This window comes from Lissotriton vulgaris, chromosome 10 (assembly GCF_964263255.1).
Source record: "Lissotriton vulgaris chromosome 10, aLisVul1.2, whole genome shotgun sequence".
In the NCBI taxonomy this organism is placed as follows: domain Eukaryota; kingdom Metazoa; phylum Chordata; class Amphibia; order Caudata; family Salamandridae; genus Lissotriton; species Lissotriton vulgaris.
This window is the reverse complement of record NC_141698.1, coordinates 9,730,422-9,744,224: the sequence shown is the minus strand read 5'-3', so window position 1 is coordinate 9,744,224 and position 13,803 is coordinate 9,730,422. Positions and strand designations below refer to the sequence as shown.

Here is a 13,803-nt window from a genome sequence, read left to right as displayed (position 1 = left end):
TGGCCCCTTGAAGTAGATTCTTAGCAGGGTCATGTGAGGGTGTGCCAGATACCGAGATGGCCTCCTCTGCACTGGGTTCTATTTTAATTTTGAAGATGTATACATATTCATAGTGGATTTTCTTTTCCTCCTGCAGGTAAAGTCTGGCTTCTTCCATGAAAGTGACAGCAAGGCTGTCTCCAAGTCTATCCGTGACCGAGTTGCACTTATCAAAAAGACGAGGGAAAGAAGGTTGCAAACTGGACACCTGGAGGATCGGAGGGATTCACAAGGGAGACCCACTGTTCCACTGTTGGGCCACCTAGCCACGTCCTTCACTATGCCGACTCACATGGGAGGCCCAGAGAGTGAGGAGACTGAAGTGGACCAGCATGTCCGGCAGCAAATGTTTCAGCATCAGCCGGTTCAGCAGTACTCCTCTATCACAGGTAACTAATGCTAACTCTACTCAGGATAAATAAGTGGCTGTTAAAGCTGAAAGTGTATTGGTGTTGTAAATAACATATTTAATATCTTCTTTCAAAACGGTAGCTGACAGCATATCTGATACAGGAGGGGGATCTATCATACTCTCTGACGCTTCAAGTCAGCCCACAGCCACCTACCCTGAACAAATGAAGGCAACCCAGCAGATTCATGGAGTTCCACAAACAGAGACTTGTGTGCCAGGACTTCATCCATCTCAGCAGCTACTTGTGCAATACCAACAGGCACCGGTAAGACAAGTTTGCTTTTGTGGGGGGCATGTGATAAGTGACATGTTCTTGGCTCATTCCAAAGTTTGTTGATGTGCATGTGGAAGGAATACTTCCTCAGAAGTGACGCAGTGGAGCTGCATTTACGCTCCACACCTGCATGTTGATGATCGTTCCTTCCTTCCTTCATTTCCAAGCCTTTTGCCGTTGCTCTGTTCCAAAACCTTTCCTCAGTATGCTAGGTAATGCTGTCCTCACCGAAAATGGCACGATTTCCAGCTGTGCTGAGCATGTAGGTTGCAAATGTCGGTCACGTACTCACACTTGAGGTGTGCCTTTGGTGTCTGGACTCAGGACTGTACTCAGTTATGTGACAAGTCTGCCCATATGCACCTGAACGTGATTCAAGACCAGATGCTGAATACAAGTAGTAGTCACACTTCATTTCCCGCTTTAAGTCCTTGGATATGTTGAAGTCAAAGTGCAACCATAAAAAGCTAAGCAGGATTTGTGAGGGTGTAAAGATGTTAGTCAGTTGTACTCCATGAAGGTGACTGGCCGCATAGCATATTCTCCAGTTGGTCCCTATGCACCTGAGTTCACCTAGCAGAATAAGGCCTTTAAATGGGCCATCCTGCAAATTTTCAGTGCGCCTCTGGTGTGACTTTAAGCCCCACTGAACATTAGTGGCCTCAAGTTGGGTTACACCTGGCTCGCACCTCCCTGCTGCTGTCTGCTCCCCCAGGACTTGCTGGAGAAGTGTGGCTCAGGGGTTAGAGGCGGCAGACCTGGAGCTTGAGTTCGGCCCGGGACCAGGGTTCAATTCCCCACCTCGGCAGGTCTTGGGCTCAAAATTCCACGGACTCGTTAATTCTCGCTCCGGTGCCTTCTCGACTCACGGGTTCACACTCTGCGACTCTGGGCAAAAGCTTGCCTAATCTCCACAACGGCCCCTCGCGGTGGGATGCCTGGCTTTCACCTTGTGGATACCCTGCCAGGGTTATCTCACAGGGGAATACCAGGACGGGTTCCCTAAGCAAGCGCGGAGATGCCCCAGGGTAAGTCGTGCGCTATATAAGTTTCATTAATTCATTTCATTACTGGGCCCTTACAGACTCCTGCACAGACTTCCAGTCAACCCCGAGATCCATGTCTGATTCCGCCACTCCAACCATGGTACCAACAATACAGGTGAAAGATCCAGTATGGACACCGATGTTGGCTCCTGAAGGGACATCGACTCACGCTCAACCACTGTTACAATATGAGATTAATAAAGCGCAACCTGTTGTTGTGCACCTTGACTCTTAACCCCTTGCATCTAATGAGTTATAGCGGTCAGCAGAGTCTCTTTCTGGCTTTGATACTGAAACAGTGCCAAAGCAGGATATGCTTCAGGATATAGATGATGCTGTGTAGGACGTTGACTTTCTGCCTCTTCATTACAAATGATACCTTACTATATAAGACGCCAGTGGGCTTGATACCTCCCCTGAGAGAGTGAGTTAGTAGCAACATGGACCACCAATAGAAGAAAGGGCCTCATTTGCTGTGGTGGCTCAGAGGGTAACCAAAGTACTAGAATTGCAGTTGCACTTCATTAAGACAAAAGCAAACGTTTTGATGAAAATCCTGTAGCCTGGGCTGGCAACATCTGAGCCCTTGCTCCCATCTAATGATTCTTTCAAGCATAATTTGATGGCTACCTGATCGCAACCATATTCTTGCCCACCTGTTAGCTGGAAGGTGGGCGGACATTATAGGCAGGTTCTAATTTTCTCACCAAACACTGTACTCTGAAGAGTCATCATACTATCCTCGACTTGCAAGGTAAACCCCAACTAATTTGGGATTAATACTCCAGAATGAGAATACAAAAGTATTAAAGCTTAACGTTTTCTCTGCCAGCTTGGCATGTAATGTAGTCTTTTGGATCAAAACACACATGCCCACCAAGATTTAATGGCAGTCCTGTAGGATATTGGGACCTCTGGCTCAGATCATACATGACTGTTGAGATTTTGCAAAGTATGTTATCCACGCAGGTCTGAATACCACAGATTGCTTTGGCAGGGCCGTCATTACCAATGTTGTCTGTCAAATACCTAGACTAGGTCCACGAGGGCCTCTGGCGAAGTACAGGCATTGTCAGTAGACCTGCCCTTTGATGGGCCTCCACTCTTCAAAGAAAAAGCGAACCGCTTTGGAATGCTTAAAGGATAGCACGTCGAACGCTGCATCAACAGCGATGCCTCTACGTTGGGCAATCCCGCACCAACGGAGAACGACTCCTCGATGTCGACCGTCGCCGGGATGACGGCAGAGGATTCGACGTGGACGATGTACCTCTACGCTTTGAAGTCTTCGACGACCGATGTTCTCTCGGCGGCGAGCCCCTCCGTCGAAGGGATTGTCGATGTTTTCTTCGCTGATGGAGGCATTCTCGACTCCAAGCCCGATGCCGATTTAAGAACAGATCGTGATCTTGCTCCTGGAAGATGATCTGGGTCTCTTCTTCTGTCTCTCAGGAGACCTGCCTCTCGAAATACTTCCTCGGAAACTGCATCCAGCGATAAGGGCAATAACCAAGCCTCAGGTTCCAAAACTTACCTCAGAGGGGGTTTTAGAGGAAGCAAAGGCAGAGGTAGAGGTATGAACACACGTACCTCCCCCTAATACAAAGCAGTGACTTGCCAATAGTTTCCCCAGACCACTTAACACCTGTGGGGGGAAGACTGTCACAATTCCTACCACCTACCCCTCCTCAAACAAGAGGTACAATCCCTACTACTAAAACAAGCTATAGAGCCCGTACAACCACAACATCAAGGGGCAGCCGTGTATTCCTTTTACTTCTTAATTCCCAAAAAGGACGGCTCTCTCAGACCAATATTAGATCTACGAGAATCACATTTTTACATAGTCAGACCATTTCCACATGGTAACACTTCAACAGGTACTACATCTTCTGCAAAAGGGCGACTTTTTGTCTACTCTAGTCTTAAAGGATGCCTACTTTCTCATTTCAAACCACCCGGCTCACCGCAAATATCTCACGTTTGTGGTAGCAGGTCAACATTACCAATTCAAGGTGCTCTCATTTGGGGTCGCCACTGCCCCCAGAGTTTTCACAAAGTGTCTGGCAGTAGTAGCTGCGCATCTAAGACGACAAAGTATTCACGTCTTCCCATACCTGGACGACTGGCTCATCAAAGCCGCCACATATCAACAATGTCGCAAGCATACTTCTGCAACTATTCAGTTGCTTCACCAGCTGGAGTTTACAGTCAATGTGCTAACATCACATCTTCAGCCAGCAAAGATTCACAACTATCTAGTAGCCACTTGGGAAACGCCAGAGCCCTTTGAGTATCCAAACGCAGCCAGAATTTGAAACATTCAGGCATTAATTCTCCAGTTTCAAACCAGTTAGTCACTTCCAGCTCGAGTTTTTATGCAGCTGTTGGGAGTCATGGTGTCATGCATCATGATCATTAACTTGCCAGGCTGCACATGCGTCCACTTCAGGAATGCTTAGCCAGTCAGTGGAGCCCGTCACACGGTCTATTAACCGATCTAGTGTTGGTAAGCGGCCGTACTTCTTGCTCTCTGCAGTGGTGGAACACCCAAAATGTGTCAAAGGGACGCTGTTCATAGACCCGGTTCCACAGACAGTGTTAACAGCAGACGTGTCCCTGACTGGCTGGGGAGTTCATCTTCAACAACACACAGTACAAGGGCTGTAGAGCCACCAGCCACAGTGGATGCTCCACTGAACTGGTCAGGGATATTTGCTTACGCTTTTCAGCCTCTCCCACTCATTCCATCAGTGGTTCAGAAACTCAAGCAAACATCTTTCACGCTAATCCTGGTAGCTCCAACATTGGCACGTCAACCCTGGTTCACAACCCTGTTGGAACTCTCTTTTGGTACTGCATCAAATATTACAGTTCGAGGCAGTGGGCTGCTGAATTCATATCTTAGCATAGATCGCCGCCTAGTGTTGGGTCCGGATGTTTGCACCTTGTTGTCTTGGAAGAGTCTTCGAAGTATCACAAGATAAGTGACTCCTTCCCTGGACTGCAGTGCGCATGGGCATCTTCTCCATCTTCAGATTGTTTTTCTCCGCCATTGGGTTCGGATGCACTTCGACAACTCCAACTTCGAGACCGAAGTTTGCAAACTTTCCAAGGCCAAGAACTTCACACTTTCGACGGTATTGTTTCTGCTCGGTACCCCTCGACTCGACAACTCTTTCCATCTATATCTGGTAGTCGATGCGAGCCATTAGGCCTTTTCGACGCCACGTGGGCCTCCTGCTGATGGAAAGGACCCCGTTCAAAAGATGCCCACAATGTCGATCCAAGTTTCCACATAGCGATAAGCATACAGTATGCAACAGGTGCCTATCTCCGGAGCACACTGAAGACTGTCCAGCTTGTGCTTAGTTCCTGTCGAAGAAAACCATCCGAAACCGAAGAGCTGCTCGACAAGAGATACAGCACTGCACCTGAACCGGAAAACATTTTTGACGACGAACATGAGCTCCCAGAGGCAGTGGACTCCGACCGAGACCTCGTCTCTGTCGAAGACCAGTAGAACTCAAATGACGACATCCCACCGGGGCAAACCGTGAGTACCAAAGCCCCTACCATGCCTCCACCTCCAGACAAGGCTCCGGTCAAAGCATCTCCCAAAAGCCTTAGCCGTGACCGAAACACCGCTTCAGAAACCCCGCCTTCCGGCCCGGCTCCGAAGACCATACCCAAGCCTTCTGGTACCCCGGGATCATCGGGGTCGTCGAGTCGAACAAGGCCGTCGAGCCGAAAAGAGCCGTCCAGCCGACAAAGGGCGTCCAGCCGAAAAAAGCTCAACAGAAAAATAAAAACAAACAAGCGACCGATCCAAAAACATCGGCGCCGAAGCCATGGACAGAAGAACTTTTTCATCCTGATCCAGTGAGCCCACACCAAAATAGACTGTATATAGAACCTGATACAGGACACATATCCGTTTGCAATAAGAACAAGAGAAGACTGGACACTGAAGCTCCTTCTCCTGTTCCTCCTAAGAAAAAGGACTTTGGGACATCCCCTTCAAGACCTTTCAGACCTCCTCCTTTCACTCCTGACATGCCTTATGTTCCATATTCTCCTACACCACCACATTATGATGAGGGAGATGACGGGTGTAGATCCTCAACAGGATTTTATAGACCCTGATAATCAAGGAAACCAAGATTACACATGGGACGATCAGAATGACCCAGGTGACCCATATGATACACAACCCATACCCGATCCCTCAACATACCCCACAAAGCCATCTCCTACTGACGACACTGTCGCTTTTAACCAGCTACTTGACAGGGCAGCTCAGTATCATAGTGTAGAAATGCACACTGACCCTGTAGAGGAGGATTTCCTATTTAACACCTTCCCAACATTAGAGAAGAGTGTACGTATACTCCCTATGCTGAAGGGAGTACTCAAACAACAATGGTCCCATGCACAAAATATGAACAGAGAAATTAATATAGACAAGATTGATCTATATTGGTGTTGACATGTCCAGCCGGACAGAGGTCGCATTCTTTACTTGATAAAAAAAATAGGCCTCCTTCATAGACACTGCCTCACCAATCCCTCTTCGGGGGTTACTCTAACCTTGCTCCGTTCTATACCTTCACGTCACCTTGCGCCGTAGCATGAATCTCCAAAGTTCACATCACCGTGCGTCCGAGCGTATCTTTCGCTGACAATTCCTTCTCTCATATCTTTTTTCCCTTTTCTTCCCCTCTTCTTAGGCAATAGAGGCTAACAATTATTAGGCTTCATCCAAATTGTCCTGATGATGATCCCCCATGATTACTTAGCGGGATCTAAACGCCGTCTACATCTATGTGCACCCTATACAGAACGTATATTATGTTCTATGTATGTGTAAAGGTGCTTCTTGAATTTTCTGTCTCACTGTAATTCACAGAAACCCTCAGTTTTTTGCCTAATAGCCCTGCTTTGTTCCTTTCGTCTGTAAACAGTAATTACCTGTATGTGCTTGGGTGCAGGCTTGTGCCCCACTACTGTGAATTGTTGAAGGAATTCTTTGTTGTATTTTTTGATCAAGTAAAGATTGCAACCTCTGTCCGGCTGGACATGTCAAAACCAATATAGATCAATCTTGTCTATATTTATTTCTCTGTTCATAATTTGTGCATGGGACCATTGTTGTTTAAAATCATTATGTTCCCCGAGGTCCTGTGCTGACTCATTGGGGCTCCCTTGTTTATAAACGAAGGGAGTACTGAAGCATGCACCAGACATCTTTAAAGACCCAGCCAGGGCGCGTGTCCTCAATCCTAGAATTGAGAAGAAATGTAAACCAGCCCATACAGACCCCTCTTATATCAAGTCTCAGCTACCACTAGACTCCCTAGTTGTTTCTAATGCCAGGAAAAGGGGAAATTCGCAAACCGGTGATGCCCCCCCCCCACCCCCCCCCTCCTGACCAGGAATCATAAATTTTAGAAGCCTCAGGGAAAAGGGTGGCTTCTCAGGCAGCAAACAGCTGGAGAATTGCAAATACACAAGCTCTCTTGCACGCTATGATAGAGCACGCTATGATGAAATGGAGGGATTATTACAACACATACCAGAACCCTTTAAGGCTAAAGCAAATGACCTAATACAGGAAGGGAAATTAATCACTAACGCATCTATAAAATGCGCCCTTGATGCAGCTGATACAGCCGCTAGGTCTGTCAACACTAGTGTGTTGCTACGCCGGCATGCCTGGCTCCGCATCTCAGGTTTTAAAAATAAAGTCCAATCCACTATACTCAATCAACCCATTAACTAGGATTTCTTGTTTGGCCCTGCTGTTGATACCATCTTAGAAAAGATGAAAAAAGATACTGACACCGCTAAGTCCATGGGTGCACTTCAATTCCAACAGTCCAGGAGGTCCTTTTGTCGCTACTCTTTTCGAGGCTCAGGCAGAGGCAACACATCCCAAACCTCTTCGTTTAAACGTACCACACAAGGCACCTTTAATAGAGATTATAATAGAGGGGGTTACAGAGGACACAATAACCAGGGCAGAGAACGCGGTGGTAATAACACCAGAACCTCCACCGCCAACAAACAGTGACTTGCTCACACTCCCTCCAGACCACTTAACATCAGTCGGAGGCAGAATAACACAATTCCTACCAGTCTGGAACGCCATTACAACAGACAGGTGGGTGAGACAAATTATCCAGTATGGTTATTGCCTGGAACTCACTTCTACTCCACCCAACATACCGTCCAATGTCCAAAGAACACATCACGCTGTTGCAGCAAGAGGTGCTATCTATGCTGGAAAAGAATGCCATAGAGCCAGTTCCATTCCAACATCAAGGGACAGGAGTTTATTCTCTTTACTTCCTCATTCCCAAAAAAGACGGATCACTCAGACCAATATTGGACCTCAGACCTCTAAACCAATACATACTCTCAGAGCATTTCCATATGATCACTCTACAACAGGTACTCACACTAGTGTCTAGTGTTGCAAGGCGACTTCCTTGCTACACAAGGACGCCTCCTTTCACATCCCTATACATCCAGCTCACAGGAGATACCTCAGGTTCACAATAGAGGGTCAGCACTATCCATTCAAAGTTCTCCCCTTCGGGGTAACTACAGCACCAAGGGTTTTTACAAAATGCCTAGCAGAATGCCCTGCATACTTGGAGGCACAGGCACACCTGGAGGCATATTTGAAGGAATCATTTACTCACAAGAACTATTTGTTAGCTTTAACACCATGAAAGAGTATCATTAATTTGACTCTATTCCTTACGCTCTCCTTCCTTCCTGCCTTTCTTTTCCTCCTTTTGATTTTGTCTCATTTATTGAGATTAAGTACACATCAATTTAATGTGTTTTTGTTGTGATGTTGTTTTTTGTTTGTGTAGATACATTGTGACATGTTTGTTTATAAATTGGTTTGTATAGTATTGTAAATATATGTACAGTTTGTCCTTTCTTTGCTAATGAATATATATGTAAAAAAACTTTGAAAGTAAAAAAAGAAGTCAAAGGTATAAAATATAAGTACATGGTCAGAATTCAATAAAGAGTATTCTTGACCTTCATTAATTGTTCTTGTTTTTTTTTTTTTAAGAGTGGTCTAGGCATTTGTGTGTTTTTTGCATTTATAAATGGTCCAGCCTTGTCCACGTCCAAAAAGGACCTAACTCCTTTGGGTTATAAATAGCAGTAGTAGCAGCACACCTCAGAAGGCAAAACATCCATGTTTTCCCCTACCTAGACGATTGGCTCATAAAAGCCAAGTCATACGCACAGTGTGCAAGCCATACGTCTCCAACAATATAGCTACTGCGCAGTCTAGGATTTTCCATAAACTACCCAAAATCACATCTGCAACCCTCCCACATACAACAATATCTGGGAGCAACAATAGATATCTCAGTGGCGAAGGCATATCCAAACCCAGCCAGGATAGCCAACATACAGTCTCTCATTCAAAGATTTCAAATCCAACACTCCCTGCCAGCTCGAGTGTTCATGCAACTCATAGGCATGATGGCCTCCTGCATATTCTTTGTCCCTCATAGTCTGCTTCACATGCGTCCCTTACAGGAATGCCTAGCACAGCAGTGGAACCAAGCTCAAGGGCAACTAAAAAACCTAGTGTTGGTAGACGGTCACACTTACAACTCTCTGCAGTGGTGGAACCCACAAAACCTTTCCAAGGGGCGACTGTTCCAAGAGCCAATTCCACAAGTAGTATTAAGAGCGGACGAATCTCTGACAGGTTGGGGAGCCCATCTCCTTCAATATACAGTCCAAGGCCTCTGGACAGTCAAGCAAAACAAACTACATATAAACCACTTAGAATTACTAGCAGTATTTCTAGCAATGAAAGCCTTTCAGAAATACTTGTGCAAAGAGGCTGTCTTAATCCGGACGGACAACATAGCCATATACTGCATCCAAAAACAGGGAGGGACACACTCTCTGCAGCTATCTCACCTAGCACAAAGCATATGGACATGGACGATCCCGAAAAACATTTTTCTCCTGGCAAGAACACCTCCCAGGAATAGACAATCAGATAGCAGATCTACTAAGCCGACACAGACAACAGATACACGAATGGGAGATTCACCCTCAAGTTCTCCAACCATTCTGCCAAAGGTGGGGACATCCAGAAATAGATCTGTTTGCCACAAACGAAAACTCAAAATGCCCGTCCATTGCCACCAGGTTCCCACACCCTTTGTCACAAGGCAATGCGATATGGATGAACTGGTTAGGCAGATTTGCGTACGCTTTTCCACCAACCCCACTGATTCCATTAGTGGCACGCAAACTAAGGCAACAGTCAATCACAATGATCCTGGTTGCTCCCTCTTGGGCAAGACCGCCATGGTACACAACGCTCCTAGAACTCTCAGTAGTTCCGCACCAAAGACTACGCATGTTGCCACAATTGCTAACACAGAACCATGACGAAATCAGGCACCCAGATCCCAATCAGATGAACCTAGCGATCTGGCTCCTGAGGTCTTAGAGTTTGGATACCTTAACTTGCCTCCAGACTGCATGAACATTATCAAAGTAGCAAGGCGCCCCACTACCAGAGCAGGCTACGCAGCTAAATGGAAAAGATTTGTAATTTATTGTAATAATAACCAAATCAATCCATTAGATGCCTCCGTACAAAACATAATCTGTTACCTGCTACATCTGCAAAGATGCAATCTAGCATACTCATCCATAGGACTACACCTGGCTGCTGTAGCAGCATATCTTCAAAACAGACAACGTGTCCCTGTTCCAAATACCACCTACCAAAGCTTTTATGGAAGGACTTAAGAGTTATCCCTCCAAAGCATCCACCTTCGCCAGTCTGGAACTTAAACGTAGTACTTACCAGACTCATGGGACTTCCCTTCGAACCACTTCATTCATGTGAACTACAATTCTTTTTTTTTTTTATTTCTTTTTTTTTAATTTTTGAAAACCTTTATTGTGCATTGGTAAAAGGACAAATACGGGCCCACAACCATCAGGCCGGCCACGAACACTGTTAAAGCACCAGCGCATGCAATACGGTGACACAGTAACACATTATTACCATAAGCAAGCATTTAAAGTTACACTGTAGGTCATCGTGATACCATGTCTCAGGATCAATGAAGGTTAATTTTAAATGTTTTTTATTGCAGCTATTAGACTTCGACTTCCGTTGTTCAATTTTAAATGGTAAACTATAGACTAAGAAAGCAGAGTCCGTGCAGGCGTAACAGGACAATAGCGACAAATTCACCACATAGTCCAACAACCCAGAAAACAAGTCCCCCCAGGCGGCATGGCGGCTCAAAGTGTGTGCAGCACGGGTATCGGACCTAAATTCCTAGCCAATGTCCACCGTCACCCGCCCGCTAGCAATCTCAAACACGGACCCAAGACAGAATAAAGAAGAAGAAACGAAACGAAGAAAAAACAAGGCACCATAGAAACTGAAACCAGGAAACTAAAAACCCCATCCCCCAACCCCCCACCCTACACGCATGCAGAGGCTACGGCCTACCCCCCCCCCCCCCCCCCCCCCCCCCCGGCAGTGTGTCTGTCGACCAATAAACCCGAAATATAGAACAAGGAAGAAACAAGGGAAAAGAAGAAAAAGTACAATAAGACCTGAAATATAGAGAGTAAGAAAGGAATATCCCAATCTAAAACTCCCATAGAATTATCGGAGGAGGGCCGATCGTATATATCCGTATCACCTATCATGTACAGTATCGGCCGCCTCACCCCCAGCCCCTAATCGACACATTTCCAACGTTCAGCACCCCCGCCGATCCCCAACAGTCTCGGCAATGCAGTCCGCAGCGAGTAAGAAGAGGAAAAAGCAACATCAACCTTGTCCCTTGCGGTCCAGTGTTCCAGTGAGGTATAATAGTGGAGAAGCATTGTGGAACAGGAGAAACAGCCGGGATGACCACTGCGAAACAAGGCACCGTCCATCAATGTCCATCACTTGCAGAGCCATTCGAACCACAAATGTTCCAAACGAAGCAGCGCACAGCAGTAATCCTCCAATCTGAAAGAAACACGTTAGTGTTAGATTCCTTACCTTAGAATATCCCCAGGCGTCAGTCTGGATCCGGAAACTTTTGCGTAGCAGTACCCCTGCGCGTCGGTAGGCGTCGTCTGCAGGCGTCCCCTGCGGCTCCGCGTCCGTCGTTGGCGTCGTGCGCCGTGATGACGTCGCTGGAGTATATAGACGCCGCCTCCGCGCGCTGACGTCAGTTCTTCTTTTTTCCGCGCCAGTGGACGCAGATCTGAAGAGCAGTACTCCGGTCTTTTGACCAAGTTTTTCGATAGTTTTTCTCTCTTTGTGCCTGATAGGATGCCTGGGTTCAAGCACTGTGATGACTGTGAGCGCACGATGTCGGTCACAGACCATCACCGCCTCTGTCTCCGGTGTCTGGGCCCCGACCACGACGTGGACTCCTGTGTCGACTGCCGGGCCCTCACCAACAAGGCTAGGCGGGAGCGGTCCCGCAAGCTACTGGAGCTCCGGGTGTCGGCCCCACGTCAGGACCGGGAGCGCTCCCGGTCCGGCCGGAGGTCGAGAGAGCGTTCGAGGGAGCGGTCGCGGAGCCGCGCCTAGCGTTCCGGAAGTCGACACCACTCGTCAGGCTCATCAGGTAAGAAGCACAAGAAGTCGGGGCGTCGTCATCGTACCCCCGACTCCCCCCGACGCTCGCGCGATGCGGCCGGGGGCTCGGGTGACCCCAACCCCGCGGCTCCGCGAGAGTCGCCGGCGCGGCCTGCCTCATACCCTCCGGTCCCTGGGCACGGCGCGACGCCTGAGGAGATCGAGGCATTCCTCATGGCCATGAGGGCGCTCGCTTCTCCGACGGGGCCTACGGCGCCTTCGGGCCCAGTGCTACCGTCTGGGGGCCCTAGCGGTTCGGGTGTCCCTGCCTCGGCGCCGTCGGGTGCTCCGGCCCCGGCGCCGCCGACGGCTCCGACCCCGGCGCCGCAAGGGCCTTCAGGATCGGCGCCGGCTGGTCTTCCGGCCTCCCCGGCGCCGTTGCCATCGGGGTTACCCCCGACGCCGCCCCCGCGCGGCGCCGGTTCTCCGGTGCCGGCTCCGGCCGGCGGCGGGGTTCCGGCGCCGGCTCCGGGCGGCGCCGTTCCCCTACCTTCCCCGACGCCGGACGCGGAGCCGGACCGGCGTCGCTCGACGCCGGTCCCGGCGCCGATGGGGCCCATGAACCCCGAGGAGCCGGTCTACATCGTTGACTCCGAATACGGAGAGGATGAAGAGTTCGGTGAAGGTTGGGAGGGGTCTGAGGACCCTCTGTCACGCGAGTGCCAGTATGACCCGGACTGGACAGGTGACTTGGGGGATGCCAGTGGTTTGGACGACTCTCCTAACCCTGGTTTGATCTCTCCTCCAACCGTGGCATCGGTGGAGGGAGCTGCATATTCAGTGGTGCTGATGAGGGCTGCCAAGGCCTTACACCTTGAGCTCCCCGTCGCGGCCGTGAGGCCTAACATCCTCACTGAGGTCTTCAAACTGCAGTCATGCCCACAGGAGCCACTGCTGCCGTTTAATGAAGCCTTATCAGACGTTCTGTTGGGCACGTGGTCCAGGCCCGCTTCAGGTGCGCCTGTTGATCGGAACGTGGCCAGGCGCCACCGTCCTTGTCCGGACGACCCCAAGTTCCTGTCTACCCACCCCACTCCTGAGAGTCTGGTGATCCAGGCCTCGACCTCCCAGTCCGCATTCCCGTCGGCCCCGCCCGACCGGGAATCCAAGAGGTATGACCAGTTTGGCAAGAAGGTCTTCTCGTCCATTAGTTTGGGCCTGCGGTCTTGCAACACCGCTTGCCTCTTGGGCCGCTACACCCACTCTGTGTGGGATACGGTCGCGGAACTGCTGCCAGAATGCCCCATGGAGGTGCGGGCAAAACTCGGTCAGGCTGTGGCTGAGGGCCGAGATGCAGCGAAATATTCGATACGGTGTGGTCTTGATACGACCGACTCGCTGGGCAGAGCTATGTCAACGACAGTGGCGA

The 13,803-nt window shown here is 49.0% G+C and overlaps 1 protein-coding gene across 3 annotated transcripts in view; it reads left to right on the top strand.

The window, feature by feature from the left end:
• The window catches only part of WNK3 (WNK lysine deficient protein kinase 3), a 794,746-nt gene that overhangs the window by 370,471 nt on the left and 410,472 nt on the right, over window positions 1-13,803 (top strand). For all 3 annotated transcript variants that reach the window (XM_086940176.1, XM_086940174.1, XM_086940175.1), the window contains exons 8-9: window positions 137-428; window positions 532-716. In XM_086940176.1, coding sequence (XP_086796302.1) covers window positions 137-428; window positions 532-716 — 477 coding nt within the window. The remainder of the gene's footprint in view (window positions 1-136; window positions 429-531; window positions 717-13,803) is intronic.